The sequence below is a fragment of the Antechinus flavipes genome, chromosome 4, assembly GCF_016432865.1.
Source record: "Antechinus flavipes isolate AdamAnt ecotype Samford, QLD, Australia chromosome 4, AdamAnt_v2, whole genome shotgun sequence".
NCBI lineage: Eukaryota > Metazoa > Chordata > Mammalia > Dasyuromorphia > Dasyuridae > Antechinus > Antechinus flavipes.
Window position 1 is genome coordinate 140,740,475 of NC_067401.1, and position 18,012 is coordinate 140,758,486.

General features: G+C 38.7%; 1 protein-coding gene across 3 annotated transcripts in view; it reads right to left on the reverse strand.

Moving 5' to 3' along the window:
* Positions 1-8,548, reverse strand: part of CCDC43 (coiled-coil domain containing 43) — a 16,946-nt gene extending 8,398 nt beyond the window's left edge. For 2 of the 3 annotated variants that reach the window (XR_007953317.1, XR_007953318.1), the window contains exons 1-3: positions 8,294-8,548; positions 2,364-2,451; positions 1,392-1,527 (exon numbers count right to left, since the gene is read on the reverse strand). Coding sequence is in view for 1 of the 3 variants with exons in the window: in XM_051994851.1 (XP_051850811.1) it covers positions 1,392-1,527; positions 2,364-2,451; positions 8,294-8,482 (413 nt within the window). In the remaining 2 variants the exon portion in view is untranslated. The remainder of the gene's footprint in view (positions 1-1,391; positions 1,528-2,363; positions 2,452-8,293) is intronic. The other variant, XM_051994851.1, reaches the window with a different exon arrangement.
* Between the last annotated feature and the right edge of the window lie 9,464 nt (positions 8,549-18,012).

An 18,012-nucleotide genomic window follows, 5' to 3' on the forward strand; every position in this document is an offset into this window, starting at 1 on the left:
TTCTCCCTAAGTTAGAGCCTAGCAGCCAATTATCTGGTGAATGATCAAGTATTTGCCAGACAAACTAGGGGTGAGTGTGTTAAGCTGCAAGTAAATTCCTAAAAATGAAAACAGAGCCTAACTCTGTTCTAGTCAACTGACTTGTGTTAGGTATACAAGAAGCCTTTCCCAATCACTTTTAATTCTAGTGCTTTCATTTTCTATTTATCTTGTCTATAGTTTTTTTGTATATAGTTATGTCTCCTTCATTAGACTGCGAGCTCTTTGAGGGCTACAATTGTCTTTTGCTACCTCTCTTTTGTCCCCAGGGTTTAGCAAAGTGGCTGACATATAGCAAGCATTTAATGTTTACTGATTCTCACTTCACCCAGCCAGTGGTATATAACTCTCTGTATGCTCCCCTGGGTCAAAACCAAGAGTCCTGGGTTCTCTATCTACTTTCAACAACAGATACTAAGAAAATAAAATCCAAACAAGGCCATTTTGGGTTTAGTTAGTGTAATTCATGAAACCAGCTCTGCTACTAAATCATGTAATTAAAAAGAAACCAGCTCTGCCACTAAATATATCTATATATAGGTCTAAGTATGAATAGCACTGGGGTGAAGGATATTGGGCCCTCTGTTTGTAAATGCATAAGGACACCCAAAACCTATGAATGACAGGGAGAGAGGAAAGTCAATTCACCTACTAGGACCTCAGTTTTTCCACTTAAGAGTATGGAAAGAATAATTCTTACAAATGTAAAATAACACAAGATAATGCTTTGGGGGGAAAAAAAGTGGTTAACACAATGTTCACCAGACTGCAAGTTGTTTCCCTGCTATATTAAAAATAGTTTACTTTATGCAATCAACATGTTCCTAAAATGTGTAAGAAGTGAAGCATACCTTACTTAAAAATCACCCGGTAGTGTGGAAAGAACATAAGTGATTTAAGGTCTATTTGTCGTAGGCAAATGGAGCTTGTTATGATTATGCCTCAGAGTGAAAGGATTATGAAGGGTAACAAAGTTATTGTCACTGGTTCAGTAAAAGCTGTGATTCACATATGGGAATTGGGAGACCTAAATCTAGGTTCTAACCCTTACTAGCTATGATCATGGAAAGGTCACATAACCTTTCAGCCCCATTTTCCTCATTTGTAAAATGAGAATAAACACTTGCATTTAAAAAATTGAAACTGCAGAGTCCTAGATGTTATTTCAGGATTTACATTAGTTCTGTACAATGCTTTCTTGAAGTTATTCCCATTTTAGAAAGTGAAACTGAGGCAAGCATAGAAAGTATTTGTAGGCTTCCCAAAGTTACAGTGTGGACTGGCAATAACTGGGGACATCTTGGATCTAAAAGAACTTTAGTGATAAATCTCCAGGGTTCCAGAAAGGATATTCTTCCTCATCTGTCACATTAGCATACTGGGCCAATAGGGCAGCTTTCCGTTGCTTCTCCTCCTCTGACACCATCTTGGGCTTCACCACAATCTGTGCCTGCTTCTCAATAAGGGTGGCAATGGCTTGTACCTCATCTAGTATAGAGTTTGGGGAGAGAGAAGTAGTGATAAGGTTGTATATGAGGTTGTATATGATAGGAGTCAGCTCTGCTAAGCCAATAGTTCCAACAAGGTCAGGGCTGAGACTAATGATACTAGTGCCTGTTCACTCCGGCTCTATAGCCGCAGGGGTTCATATTTTCATTTTCCTAAACCAGAGAGGGTTCATTCTCAAGACTTGCTTACTCTTAACTTCCCTCTCAAGAAACCTAGTAAAACAAGGATCAACTCTTTCATGCTTTTAGTGATGCTGAATGAGTGACTATTTTGGATGATTATGCTAGTTTAAAATACAGTCCATTTTCAACTATGAACACCAGCAGAAAAAATAGTGCAGATTGTTTGAAATTGATTTCAATTTGGTACTAACATTTGCTATAAGTTGACTTTTTTTCCCCCAGCTCCCAAATTAATGACCAATTAGGCCAATTAATCTGTCATGCCAAATTAATTTGCTTTTCAAAACACTTAATAGAAAGTAAGGTAAAAGCTTCCTCTGGAAGGAAAGAGTCAGCCCTAAATATTTCATATAATCTACAGCATCATACACAATTAATTGTAAAAAGAGAGGCAACATTTAAGGAAGGGATATTGGCCCCTTTGCAAATCCATAAGGAGAGCCAAAAATCAGAATGACTTGGGGAGAGGATAGGATCAGTGTGCTATCACTGAAGCAAAATGGGAAAAGGAAACTAATGACAACTAGAAGAAATTTGACACTGACATGATTTATATAAAGGACAAGCGCTTTTCCTTTGAGCTTCACAGAGTTATTGGAGAAGCTTTCAAGAAATAGTGCCAACTCGTACTACCTTCTTTTTTCTCTTTGGTGACAACATTCTGGGTTTCTGACCACCGCTCAACAATCTCCTTGCAGATATCGAGGAGTGAATCTTCTTCCTAGTCAGAGAAGTAGACCAGGTAATTCCAAGAATGCCAAAAAAAAATCTTCAGGTGACCTGAATTAAGAAATCTGAGAGGCTCAATGCACAAGACAAGGCTCATTCCAGCCAAAGCTGGAAAGGGACCCAGATGTTTTGGAAGACAAAACATATTATTTCACTCTTAGGACTTCTAAACACCCCAAACAGAAAAGGGCAGAGTACCCCGGCAGTAATTTTCTAGTCTCATCACTATCCTAGAATTCATACTTGCTAGGTCAATCCCACCTATCTCCATAAGAGCCAAACTCCAGGGAAAAAGAATCTTCTTAACAGAATCACTTCACTGATCACTTTGAGATAATCATGCCTTTCAGGCATATCACTCATCAGGCACTATGGTTGTGGAATACTGCAAATACTATTGCGTTTGGTGGACATGTGTAGTTTTGCTGAACTGTTCCCTTATCTGCCTTTTAAAAAGTCCTGTCCCAAAGGATGGCTTTTTATTTTTTAATTAAAAGCTTTTTATTTTCAAAACTTATTCATGGATAATTTTGCAACATTAACCCTTGCAAAACCTTGTGTTCCAATTTTCCCTTCCTTTCCCCACTCCCTCCCCTAAATGACAAGTAATCCAATATGTTAAACATGGTAGAAATATATATTAAATCCAATATATGCACATATATTTATATAATTATCTTGCTACACAAGAAAAATCAAACAGGAAAAAATGAGAAAGAAAAGAAAATGCAAACAACAAAAAGAGCGAAAATGCAATGTTGTGATCCACATTCAGTTCCCACAATCCTCTCTTTGGGTATAGATGGCTCTCTTCATCACAAGATCATTGGAACTAGTCTAAATCATCTCAATGAAGAGAGCCCCGTCTAGTATGGCTCTCTTAGAGAGGAAAATATTGGGAAATGAAGATGAATTTTTAAAGAATTTAAGAGCTTGCCTCCTAGAGAACCTTACTAACCAACCACACTTTAGTGAAATCACTCTTCTCCTTGGATTTGTCAGATATTTAATGAAGATCAGACTTCCAAACTTACTGGACTACAACAAGGAAGGTATAGAGAGAAGAGAGATGTGTCCTATCAGTCCATCTATCCATCTATCCACACCCACACATTTACATATATAGACTTATACACTGTACCAGTTATACCTTTTTTTTTTTTTTAATACAATTATTATGTCTTCATTCCTTCCTGTCAAAAGCTAGCAAGAGAGAAAAAAAAAAGTCACTGAGATATGCCAAAATGCTTACAATGCATCCAAATGGAAGCACACTACAGTACTCAGCAGGGGTACTAGAGGATAATACATTTTAAACTTTGAATGTTAGTGGTTAATATATACCACTGGCAGGCCTGAGGTATGAACAGGGATCAAAGAAAAGGGGAGATAGAGAAAATAAAGGGCATTGGGGAGTAGAAAAAAGGCTGATGTGGAGAGCATGGGCCTGTGACCCAGATTCATCCCTTATGTTACTCCTTTGGTCTCCCTAGAACAGCTATGGGTTTCCTGCCTGACTTGTGATTGGCCCATGCAACAGACAAGAAAGTGAAGTCTGGAGAGGCTGATCTTTCTAGTCCTAAAGAAACCTTAATCACCAAACCCTGCCTCCAAATGTGCCTTAAAAAAATATCACTTCTAGTTATTGGACCCAGGCCTGATCTAGAGATTGATCTCATTAGAAAACTTTGGTTTTCCTGGAAGGGGATCTGACAGCTTGTCAGGGAACTATAAAATCATACTCCAGCATCAGATTTGTATGGGAAAGAAAGCAACATACATTATGGAGAGTGGTGGGAGTGCTAATAAGATGCCCTTTAGGTACTTAGAATGCACTGTACATTTTTTGGAAACCCTTCCTCCATAAGTCTCTTTATTTGAGAGCCAATGTGAAACAGCAAGGAAAAAAAAAAAAAAGAGTCTTACATCTGAGAAACCTGGCTTTGCCATTTACGGTGTGACTGGGCAAAAATCATTTCATATTTCTTGTCTCAGTTTTCCCATCTATTTGGCTGGGACAATTTATAAAGCTAACAGTACCTACCTTAGAGGCTTAAAGTAAGTAGGCACGCATGAGATATTAACTTAATGGATGGATCTCCTTTCCCCAGTTAAATTGAAAAGTTTCCAAGGATAGGAATATTTTCTATTTCTCCAAGATTCCTCTCACTACAAACATCCCTCACTTCAAGGCCCTGCCGACTGGTATTGCTCAAATGATGCTGTTGTCATATTGATGTCATATCCAATTTCCTGGAAGTTTAATATGTGGTAGGGGAAATTAAGAGAAAATGGAACATAATGGATCAAAAAAAAACACCCTGAAAACAAATCAAATTTTCTATAGGTGGTATAGTCTTAAGACATTAGCTTGATTCTTGAAGAACTAATCTTTTCTACTAGGAAAAGAAAGGTAAGCTGGGTAAATTCATGCAGGGAGTCTCAAAAATCTTAATTAAGAATTTAAGGTATTAGAGCTAAGATTTTTGGGATACCTCATATTTGGTTTTGTGAGTGGATGAATGGTTCCAAATAAGGACAACCTATAAACAGGTGGGCATGGCAGATGGCACTATAGCTTCCATCTAAAAGTTTTTAGAGATTTCCAGATGGGATCAAAAGAATCTTAATCAATCAGCTTCCAATTCCCAGCCACCCATTCTTGGTAGCAGGGAGAAAATAATCTCCATCATGACCTTCTAAATTGGGCTAATCCACATTCCTAGAGCCTCAACTAAAGATTTTAGGAGACCCCTAAGAAACCTCCTCCTTTTGTCCAACTTTGCTCTGTGACCTAATTAATGCCACTAGCTGAGTCACTGGTAATAACAAGCCTGGCCAGGAGACAGCTGCCCCTGTGTCAAGTTACTGCTACATCTCTCCAGTGATGAAATATTCTTCTGTTGGCTTGCACAGATCTCCTAAAGGAAAAATGTGATTGGTATGAGGGAAGGAAAGATTAAGGGGCTCTAATATATTTGGAAAACTTGATTCTCTACCCTCCAAAAGGTCATGATTCTGGATGGGTCCTACCCACTCCCTAATATAGCTATTTCCCATACTATAATTAGCCAGCCAGGGCTCCCAGATCCCAATACCAGTTTTAACTAAATTTCTCCCCCACTCTAACATTAGTTCACTGATCCTGAGCAAGTCACTTAATCTGAGACAATGTTTTGGTATCAATTTGTCACAGTATCATGCTGAAAGTAACTTATAAATCTTTATAAACTGTTGTAGATGTGAGCAAGCCTTAGGACTGACTTACAGGCAGCAACAAATGTTTTGATCTGTACTTAACTCAGTCTCCAGTTTACTAGATCCACAAGCTGATGCCATCTTTCAAAAGCTCCTACCATCAGCATCTATCAATCTTCTCCAGCTGCTTTTACTCTCGGAGGTATAATAAATATAGAATGGGAACAAGCAAATTCACAGATGTTCAAAGAATACAAGAAATCAAGTACTGTACAACTATGTATCCACTGACCAGTTGGGCAGTTCTCCATTTTCCTGGCTCTACAACAGTGTTTCCAAGTCTGGTTCATTTGGTCTGGCCTGATATCCTCAAGGCCACTAAAATTACCTAACTGGGACCCCATTTCTTTATAATTCCCCCCTTTAAATGAATATAAACTGCTTGCATTTTTGTTTTTCTTCCCGGGTTATTTATACCTTCTGAATCCAATTCTCCCTGTGCAACAAGAAAACTGTTTGGTTCTGCACACATATATTGTATCTAGGATATACTGTAACCTATTTAACATGTAAAGGACTGCTTACCCTCTGGGGGAGGGGGTGGAGGAAGGGAGGGGAAAAATCAGAACAGAAGTGCGTGCAAGGGATAATGTTGTAAAAAATTACCCTGGCATGGGTTCTGTCAATAAAAATTATTTAAAAAATAAAAAATTAAAAAAATATAATTCCCCCTTTGCTACAGTCAGAGTAGTGTTTCCTGATCTCTTCATCTCAGGTCACTGGAAGCTGCTGGTCTTAGTCCTTTCCAGCTTCTAATTTTCCCAACCTATCCACTGGTAGGGTAATGAAAAAGTGTCACTCTCATCGATTTTGTAAAGTAAGCAATTTACTATTAAAGAGTTCCATAAGCTACAGAGAGCTCTGATGAAGAGACTTTGAATATGTTTGGCTGCCATAGAAAGTACCCCTAAAAATGTCAAGTTATGTGCAATTTTCCTGCACTAGTCTCACATAGGTAATCTCTGCAAATTTTCCCTTTCTCATGGAGCACACGAAGAAGGATTGTGTTATTAATATATGCATTAATACAACACTCCAACAGCAACTCCTCCCCCCCAGAGGAATTTATACCTCACATACCTTCCATTATGGGGTTTGGTAGTTTATTGATCACTTTATCAACCCTTGCTTTACATCAGCAACTGGAAAATGTGCCCAACCAATTTTCTGAATTTGTTCATTTCAGATGATATCAGAACAGAAGAAAAGGACTGCCAGAGAGAGCTATTAACAACTACACACTTTGGTCTTCTGCATCCCCTTCAAGACAAGACTTAACTTTGGCCTTAGTCATTTTCTGTTGCCTAGAGAATGATACTGGTGGCACTCTTTTAAATATAAAAATTTAATTGCCACAGGGGATATAGCTAACTTAGTCAAATTATCTAGCTAGAATATATTATAAAGGGAACCAAGAAAGAAATATAAATTGTCTTACAAATATTATCTCATTTGGTCCTCACTATAATCCTGGGAAGCTGGTGTTACTACAATCCATTTTACGATGAAGAAACTGAGGCAGAGGGAGGTTGAGTCTTTTCCAAAGTCACAACTAGGAAGTGTCTGAGGGTAAATTTGAATTCAGGTCTGCCTGACTTCAACATTCATTTGTTCATACTACCCCACTATGGGAGACTCAGATCAAACAATGTCAAAAGAATTTGCAAAGGTTTGCACAACTATTTCTGTACAAGATGTTATTTGAGTCATGTAAAAAACCCTGTAAGGCTTTGGCTTGTTTATCGTGAATTGTTTGCTTGTAATCATGTCCCCTCCCCGCTCCTCACTAAGAGCTCCTTAGGGTCTTTCCCTGACACTGGATATGGCCCCTAGTGGGGGTTTAATAAATGTTTACTAACCTTTATATAAATGAGGAAACTGAGGCTGGGAAGGTTAAGTGGCTTGTGACCAAGTCATACATCTACCTAAATATCAGAGCGGAGATTTAAACCTGCCGCTCCAAAATCTAACACTATGCCGGACTGACTCTGCTGACCTCATGATTCACACCCAGTAGGAGTTCTGTGCTTTCTTCCTCCATTAGAAAGTAGAAATCAAAGGGATTTGAGTGAAGGGGGGAAAGGGAGTTGGGGGTGGGAAAGATGAAACCCAGTTTTTCCCAAGGTTTATCCCCAAAAAGAGATCTCCCCAAAACAATCTCTCCATTTGGAAAGGTAACACGAGGCAGCCTTTGGTTACAGAAGAGAAAGCTGAGGCTCAGGGAATTCACCCGCCTAAAAATATGAGGAGTGAAGAGGAACCACACATTCAGAGTCACCTGTACCCCGCCACCCGAGCCCCCGTCCCCTGGGACTGCTGAGAGGATGAAGCGCTCCGCTGCCTTCCGCCACCTCCCGCCACCTCCCGCCACCTCCCGCCACCTGCCGCCACCGGCCCGGGGTTTACTACGGAGATCCCCCCGCGCCCGCCTTCCTCACCCCTGGCCGCAGGCTCCTCCCCCTTACCCCCCACCCCCACCCCGACCTCCTCCAGGGGCGGGCCTCGGCGGCTCCACGCGGGGGCGCCGGAGCCAGGGCAGGGCAGGGCAGGGCGGGGCGGATGCCCAGGCTCCTCACCAAGAAGGCGGCCAGGATGCCCTGTAACGCGTCCAGCCTCTCCTCCTCGTCATCCTCCTGCAGGACGCCACGGATATAGGCACCGTACACGGCCCAATCCACCCCCAGCGCCTCCAGCCGTCCATCCAGCCACGGCCCGAAGCCGCCGTCGCCTTCACCCGAGGCCGTGGCTCCGCTGGGCGCCGCCATCTTAGGGCCGGGGTCCTCCCCGCCACCGGGCCGCCTCAAGCATTGCCTGATGAGGACGGCCTGTCAGGCTTATTGCGCATGCTCCCGTAGGGCGCCGGCTTGATCTGGGGCGAACTTGGAAAGAGCCGAAGACGGAGTCAAAGATTAAAGAGACCGCCCCTCGGGAGGGAAAGAGAAGTGATTGGTCGTCTGGCATCTAGCAGGCACAGGACCCGCCCTCTTTAGACCTGTCACTTCCCACTGTGTTTCAGCGGTACTTAGACTGGCGGCGATGTATGTCTGCTTAATTGTCCCAGAGTTCTTGGATCGTACTCCATTGTTCTCACCTCAGTCGATCAGTATATTAATTATTAATAACTGCATTAATAATAGCATTTATATAATGCTGTTAAGATTTGCAAATCGCTCTACAAAATTCATTCAAAAGGCATGACCCCCCCCCCCTTTCCCTCTCAGGTAAGGAGGGGCTGTTATGATCCCCATTTTTTCAGATGAGAAAACTAATAGAGGTTATGTGACTTGTCCAAGATATTACATGTTTGAAATCGGATTTGAATTCAGGTCTGCCTGACTCCAACATTCATTTGTTCAGTGTGTTCTGTCAGCCAGCATTTATCACCTTAGCCCTGAACTAATCGCAATAGTTTACTGGGGAAGGGTCGGGGAAAGGGAAGGAGGTCGACCAGGCTCGAATCTCCTGTAACACTATGCCTACTGACCTCCCTAGCTTCCTTTACATCCCAATTAAAATGTCAGCTTCTACAAGAAGTCTTTCCTAACTAACCCCTCTTAATTCCAGCATCTTCTTTCTGTTGATTGTTTTCTATTTATCCTATATATCACTTTCTTTGTATATATTTGTTTGCATGTTATCTCCACAATTCGATTGTAAGCTCCTTGGAGGCAGGGGCTATCTTTTGCTCTTTTTGTATCTCTTGCTCCCTCCCTCCTTCCCTTCCCTTCTTTCTCCTCTCCTCCCTCTGTCCACATAGAGGATCATACCCTCACCTGCAGATGCTCTCAAAAACTTTGTTTCTTTTTTGGATCATTGAACCCTGGTAAGATATCTTGGGGTTCATTGACTGGATTTCTTAAGGACCATGCCTTAAACCCAAACCACTCTCACTCATTGATTGGTCAACAATAGGATCCCAAGCCAAGTTCCAATTGGTCTTGTTTGGGTCCTGACTCAGAGTGAATGTAAATAGCAGTCATTTTTGTCTCTGGGATTATTTTATTTATTTACATGCATGTATACATATAAACATATATATATATATACACACATATCCATGAATAAACACACACACATATATAAATGTAATTTTTTGACTAGGTGAAAGAGGTCATTTTTTGCCTCATTTGTTACCTAGCTTAAATCACCCAATGGATGTGGCCTCAAATCAAACTGACACCTGTTGAAGATCTTAGCTTTAACTAAGACCAAGGTCTCTCACTATATCCAGGGCCATCTGTAGTCATCCTGATATATTTCTGACCACTAGATCCAAATGGCTCTCCCACTCTATTTCCTATTTTCTATTCCTGGTGCCTATTATATCCCTTCATTTTTTTCTATATGCTCTTCCCTAAATAAATCTTTTGCCAAAGAAAATGGCCAGTGATAATTCTTCACGGTGACTGAATCCCAAATTTTGATGCCTACTATCATCTGGTGTCATTTTGGTGCCGGACCAACCTATCACTTCCTTTGTGCCAGGCACTCTTGCTAAGTGCTGAGGGTACAACATCAAGTCAACAAGCATTTATTAATCACTTACTGTATGTCATTTACTGTGCTAAGTACTGAAATGTGGTCTCTGACCTCCAGGATCTTACATTCTAAAGAAAGAGATAACATGTAAATAATTAGGCATATACAAACAATATAAGGTCCTTCCATCCTCCACTGTCTTTCAGGGTCTATCTGAGCTTCTGGGACACTATTTATCCATCTTATTCTCTGCTGTATCCCTTTCCTTTTGTCTTGTCTTTCCCAGCATCAGGGTTTTTCTCAATGTGACCAACGTATTTATATGTTCTTCCAACGAATAGTCTGAATGTAAGTATTAGATCTCTTTGCTGTCTACAGGATTCTCAAAAGTCTTCCCCAGCACCACAATTTTATTCTTTGGGGCACTCAGCTTTCCTAAAGAGCTTTAAATGCCCCACCCAGAAGTCTAGAAAAAAAAAAAGAACTTTGTGTCTTTGAAACGTTCTGCAGTCTTATAAAAATGGCATCATTACCCTCCCTATAATGTAAACATTACAGTTTACAAAGCACTTTTACAGAAATCATCTCACCTGTAGAAGTTAGAGTCAAAAGGAACTTTAGAGATCTGAGGAAGATACAAACCCAGAAAAGGGATATACCCAACACAACAGCATATAAGGAATAAACCCAAGTTTTTACCCATATTTCTCTGGGTTTATTCTGGTTCTCTTCCTAATATACCACAATGGCTCATTTGAATTCCACAATAAAAGTTACTACTTTTGTTATTATGCTTATCTTATAGATTTGGGAATAAGGGTCAGAGAGCTGATAACTTTCTCACCATCCTAAAATTAGGAAGTGGTGGAGCTGGGAATAAAACCCAAGTTTTCTCTTTCCAATTCCACAATTCTCTTTCTCAAGGGCTTTCACTTTATACCATACACAGAGGCTTCTCTCTCTTGACTTCTGTTATGAAGAGTAAGTTACACCATATGGGAATATGTTTTATGATGTATAAAATGAGAGAGTTGGTTTGGGGTAATTAATAATTTTATAATTATGGTAGTGGATAATTAATAAAAGGAGTCGATGGCACTCCAGTGCCATTCATATGTTTATATATGCTTTTGGAAGAATAGGTGTTTCTGAGGGTTGAAATCAACTCTGGTTGGTTAATAATTAGAAGAATGAATATTATAATGAGAGGTGAACTTATTCTGATGACATTCTGGAAAGACATAACTTTGATCAATCTCATTCCCAGCCTCAGGCAAACTAGACAAGAATATATCCCCAAGTATACCATTGCCATTCAAGCTTAAGTAGAAAATAATGGATTTCCCAACTTGGATAGGGTCTGAATAAAGTGTCAGGGGAAAATTAATCTAATCTCAGTATCTGCAATGCTCTTAGAATGTTGGTTTGACTCAAAGGAGAATGTGGAGGTAGGAATGGAAAACACTCTGGATTTCCTCAACAATTGGTTATTTAGTAATCATTCTTCTGTTTTTCATGATTGTATATGTATAACCTATATCAAATTGTTACTATCTCAGGGAGGAAAAAGGGAAGAAAGGAGATGATTTGGAATTCAAAACATTTTAACATTTTTCTTCTCAATTATATGTAAAGACAATTTTTAGAATTCAATCTTACAAAATTTTGATAAATTCATATTTATAAAAAAGTTAAAATTGTTTTACATGTAATTTTATATGTGAAAAATTATTCCTTTAAAAATAAGTAAATAAAAGAGATTATAACTACTACAGATGGAGGGAAGGTAGGAGAGTGATTTATGCCTTAAGAACAAGTTTTACTTGGTTTGCAGGCTTTCACCAAAATGAAAATTTCAATTTAGACTTCTTTCCCTAAAGAGTAAATTTCGTGCAGATGTTTTTGTACACAAACACACACGTGAAAATGTCACTTTAGAATAGTTTACAACTAGAAAATGTAGAGAGTAGGAATGGGATACCTTTAAGGAAAGAAAACATTAAACAAGTTGTAGCTGTCTGCATCTCAGAACTGTTTCATATTCTTGTGATCAGCTAGGTCTTGCTTAGGTAGAACAAAGAGCCTCAAGTTTAAACTAATGTTTTGAGTTCCTGAGGAGTAATTTCCCCTCAATGTAAAGCTTCCTACCTAATTCAGAATTAGGGGTTTTTGCATTATTATCACCACTTACTATCTTTCAAGTATGTATCGTAAATAGACCAGTACAGAAGATTTATGGCTCAATCAATCAACAAGTTTATGAGGTAAGGAACTTTGGGGCCTCCTTCTAGCCCCGTGTGGCTTGAGGTTAAAGGGCTTTCACTTTGATAATCAGAGGCTCCTTATTGGCTACATAGCCCTAAGGGCTGATGATTCAGTGGATAGGGGTTTAGGCAGCCTTTTCACTATTCTCTACCTCCAACTGCACATCACCTCAGGACTCTTTGAGCTATTTCTCCAGAAGAGGAATGGGAGAAGGGCATCTTGCCCTCCATCCAGCACCTCAATCTCCATGCAACTGTGAGCACATGGTGTCAAAAGCACAAGTCCTGGACCTACAAGCATAAAGAGTGTTTTAGGCTGCCTCTTTTCTGTTCGTTCCTTTCTGGTCTTAGGCTAATGAGTATCTACTCTAAGATGTTAACACTATATTTTCAAAATTAAAGGGTACCCTTCACCTTTCTGATTATACAAAGTATATTACATAACATAAGGTCTTGATCAAAGGAGTCTCACAATTAGCTTATAGATAAAAAACAAAAACAAAAAGTCTTCATTGTAGACTTTGTTTCTGCCATAGAAGATGCCGACATACCCATTTGGTTCACCAAAAGTTACTAAATTAGGGATGAATTGTTGACTGAAACTGTTGGTTGAAATAAGTGGATTGTTGTGGCTCCAAAACTGAAATAATGGCTAAGAAGCTAAGCTAAAATACAGGAAAGATACAACCTAGATTTTTTTCCTTCCAGTGTTAATCATGAGGTATTCAGACAACATAGGCAAATAGTGTCACCACTCTAATAACATTAAGTGTGTATTCCTTACCTAAGAGAAAGGGGCGTGGAGAGGAGAGAAAGTTAAAACTCTCTGGAAAATGGGACTTATCAAAATATCAGGAGTTGCCCCTCTCATAACTCTAATTCATTTTCCTTCTAATGCTAACTATATTAAGTCTGAGGTGGTGGTTTAGAGCTCTCGAAAAAACAATTATCTAGCCTGAGGAGAATTATATGGATTGTTTTGAGATATGCTGGGGGAACCTTTGCTTTCTGCAAAGTTATGAGCGATGAGTCTTTTGTTTCATTTTCTGTAGGATGAAATAAAGGTTGCCCTGTACCCAGTATATTTGTTATTTATATTTATCATTATCTTAAATACTTATATAAAATCCTTTTACACTCATTGGTGGGTTGATGGAGGCTAGACATGAGCCCTATTCAGAAAGCTTCCAAGATCAGTTAGAGATAGGGGCAAAGTGTGCGAAAATAAGAGTGATGAGAAGGGCTTTACCTGGTTTCAACTCACTGGAGTATGGTTATATTAAAAACAAACAGTCTGATTGTTATAGGAAATATGCTTTATGAGATTGGTAGGGTGTACCTCTTCCATGGTCATTTCAAACAAAAGCTATTTTTTTTTACAAAGGAAATATTAAATCAATTATTGTTACCAGTGACTTGGATAGAGGCACAAATATTATGCTCATTAAATCAATAATGACCAAAAAAAGTGAGAGTGATAGTTCACATATTGGACAACAGAGTTAGAATCCAAAGAGATCTTGACTATCTAGAGCAAAGCTTCTTAAATTGTGGATTTCGATCCCATATGGGGACTTTTAAACTTTAGTTCACAGTTTGAAGAGGCAGCCAACCCCTATCCACTTTCCCCAAAGTGTGAAAATTGAGTAATGTTTAGAGTCGTAATTTCCATGTCCAGGGAAGTGGTAGTTTCAATGTACTCTGTGTCCTGCCCGGCAGAGACCACATATGAAGGGCTACATTCCATTCCAAAGAACAGAGATTCTCTAGAGAACATCCAAAGGGAAGAAAACAAGATAATGATGGGTCTAAAATCCATGTCATGTATCTGTACCTATAACTAGTTAAAGGAACTAGAGATATTTAGCCTGGAAGAGAAAAGACCTGGGGAGAGGGGAAGAGAGGAGGGAGGCAAGATAGCTGGCTTCTAAAATTAGAAAGACTGTTATGTCAAAGATGAATGGATCAGGAAAAACTTTATAACCAATAGAATATTCCATGGTTGACATAAGGGGTGGAGGGTTCCCTCCATCAATCAGAGGCAAGATAACCACTTGACTGGCATGTTATAATAAGGATTCCTTTCAGGCATGGATTGCATTTCACAAGTCTGATGAGGCATATCTGTAGTTATCCTTTTCTATTGCTCTGTAAGGTGATTTCTATTTGTTCAAAAGGTACTTCTGTAAGCACTTATAATTACTATCATTATCTTATTCTTATCTGTTATTGCTTTTGTAATTGAATACAGTGGTAAGAAGGTAGCTCATTTTTTGCAGATCATTACAAGTATTTTCACAGAAATTCTGGGAGCATACAAGATGATGGGGATGATGGTAAATTCTACAAACCTGCAATTTCCATCATTTTATTGCATGATTTGCATGAATCATTAAGCTTCAGGTCCTTAAGAATAATCCTTTTCTATAATTTATAGTGGTAATTATTTAATTCTAAAAAAAAAAGTGCCCTTCCATTTCTATAAACAAATCCTTATGATTTACTTATTCATTTGTTTCACACTTTGTCAACATACTGTTGATTGAGTTCATTCGAATGTTTGACCATGGTGAGTCTTTTGATTCTATGACATTAAATAGTTTCCTAACTCATTAGGTTACACTTAAATGTACCTGTTCTCAGCCTTTACTATTGCTTTATGAAGTGAACTTTTTTTTCCCAAAAAATATTTCTGCTTGTTTGTAATATGCTCTGAGAAGATCTCTCAATTCATTTCTTCCTTTTTAAGGAAGAAGTAGTCATTTTTCTGTTGCTGCCTCGGGGTGATAAGCATTGTGTTGTGTTAACAATATTTTGATTTGGGGGGGGGGCTCTCTATTATTATCTTTTTATCTTATTCCAAAGAGTTCAAATTACTATTAGGCTATTATTCTTTTATATTTAGAGTTCTATGGACTACTGCATAGTGAATGAATGAATGCAAAAACATTAACTGCTACAAGTGTACCAAGAATTGTGCTAAATTCTAGGAATTATTGAAGAAACATACTACATACTCTGTCATAGGCACCCATGTGTCAAAAATGATTTTTACTAATTTAGGTTATTCTATATCTTACATTTTTCTTCTTAGAGAGAAATGACCAAATTGATACTCTCCACATGCCCTTGAACAGTTCCCTAACTCCTAAGTCATTGCTAAGTATTTTTCACATGTAATCAAAAGACTGCTTTAGGCTTATAGTCTCAAGAGGCAGATTTTAAAAGACCTAGATTCTTTATGATTCCGCCTTTGTTCCCAATTAGAGTGAAGTCTTTAACAAGTAACTTTGAGATTGGGACCCCAGAACTGCATTAGGAGGGGGTCATTCTCTCTTCTGTGGTTTCTAAAACTCCCACACATAGTCATATACAAATATTTATGAAAAATAGGATTAAATCAGTCTGAAGCAGTATTCAGTAGAATTAAAGATCATACTTAGACACAGGTGCCAGTCCCACTCATCTTAGTAAAGCAACGAAAGAAGTTCCTTCTTATATGTGTGTGAGGGTTCTAGCATTAAAGACTAAAAACAAAACCACAGTCATATATCTTACTATTTTAGTCTCCTGGGAGGACAGGAAGTCACCAGGATGTGGTGGAAAGTCTCATCTTCTCTGAGTATTCTCTCTCATTTTTAAAGAAATCCTCAAAATTCCTATAGTAGGGGAACTTCTGTAATGCCGGACAAACTGAGGCAGGATAGAGATTAGAGAGTATTTAATAATTAAATAGGAGACATTTACTGGGACCAAATGGATCCATGGTTTGGTCCCAGAGCTGAATGAGACTATCGTCTCCAAGAGTCCAGCAAACAATGAAAGTTCTCAATGACCTATATATACACATGGCTCAGACTGAGGGGGTAGACTGAGGCAGGGGCAGAGTCAAGGTGCTGAGAGCCAGAACATGACTCTAACAGAGGGGAGTGAGCCTCCAGAGAGGAGACGGTGGTGGTGGGGCATCCCAGACATGGGGATATCTGACATTCCGATAGTTTGAAATGGGGAGAGATATTCTGATATTCTAAAACATAAGATCTTTTATCCTTATCAAATATTCTGATAAAGAGGGAGCAGAGGTTTTGCAGGACTGAGCTTTAAGAAGCAAGGAAACTGAGTCAGGACTGGGTCAGGATAATTATGGAAACTCAGAACTGTGGCATAACACTTCCACCTAAAATCTTTCTTTAGCTTCTTCTTTTCCTAAACTAGAAGGAAATGATAGAAAGATTGGTACACATATTCAACTAACTAGCATTTAGTAAGCTGCTAGTTTTGTGCCAGCCACTATATTAAACCCTGCAGACACAAAAAAAAAGGAAAATCGCGGCAAGGTTCACAAGAAGTTTAGGAAACAATTTAAGTAATAATTAACTTCATCAAAAAGAATAATATTTAGTTCTAGATACACAACTCAAAGAATCATTTTTCTAAAACCATTTAATTCCTCTTATAGAGTACTTAAGATTGTCTCACTTCCAGGTTCTGTTTGACCTTCTTTTTTCTGCTTTCTCTGTCAGAGAAAGTGGGACTGATGACTTTGCCAGTCCTGCCTCACTTAAATCCAATTCACTTGCAAATCAAGACATCCTCCTCCTGAAATCATTGGTCCTCTTTAAGAATAAAGGACCAACAGTAACAAGAAACAATCTAAATTACATTAACTAAAGTAGTCCAAGAATTGTCTTCCTCCTTCCTCCTTATTACCTTCATTGCTTTAGGGAATAGGAAGTGATCTTTATGTAATCACTTCTGGGCTTGGGAAAAGGCAATAATAACCTTAATTAGTTCTGAGGTTTTCCTATTCAAAAGTCTAGTTAACACAAATCTGGTAACGGTTTCTGTTTCTTTCTCTTTTTCCCTCCTATTTTTTCCAATGGTATTTTATTTTTCCAAATAAATGTAAAGATATTTTCAACATTTATTTTTGTAAAAACTTTGTATTCTGAATTTTTCTTCCACTCTTTCTAATCTTCCCTTTCTCCAAGACAGCAAGCAATCTGATGTAGATTAAATATGTGCAATCCTTTTAGATCCTTTTTATATTTCCATATTTGTCAGGTTGCACAAGAAAAAATTATGCTAAAAGGGAAAAAAGACCACGAGAAAGAAAGAATTAAACAAAAAGGTAAAAATATATGCTTCGATCTACAAGCAGTCTCCTTAGTTCTCTCTTTGGACGTGGTTGGCATTTTCCATCCCAAGTCTATTGAAATTGCTTTGAATCATAGAAGAAGAGCCAAGTCCATCACAGTTAATCATCACATAATCTTTTTTACTGTGATTGATGTTCTCCTAGTTTTTTTCACTTCACTAAGCATCACATATGATTCCAGACTTTTCTGAAATCAAGCCTGCTCATTATTTCTTCAAGAACATTAATATTCCATTACTTTTGTTTACCATAACTTATTCAGTCATTCCACAACTGATGGGCATCCATTCAATTTCCAATTCCTTGTCACTATATAAAAAGGCTGCTACAAACATTTTTTGCACATATGGATCCTTTTCCCATTTTTTACTATTTTGTTGGGATACAGACTCAG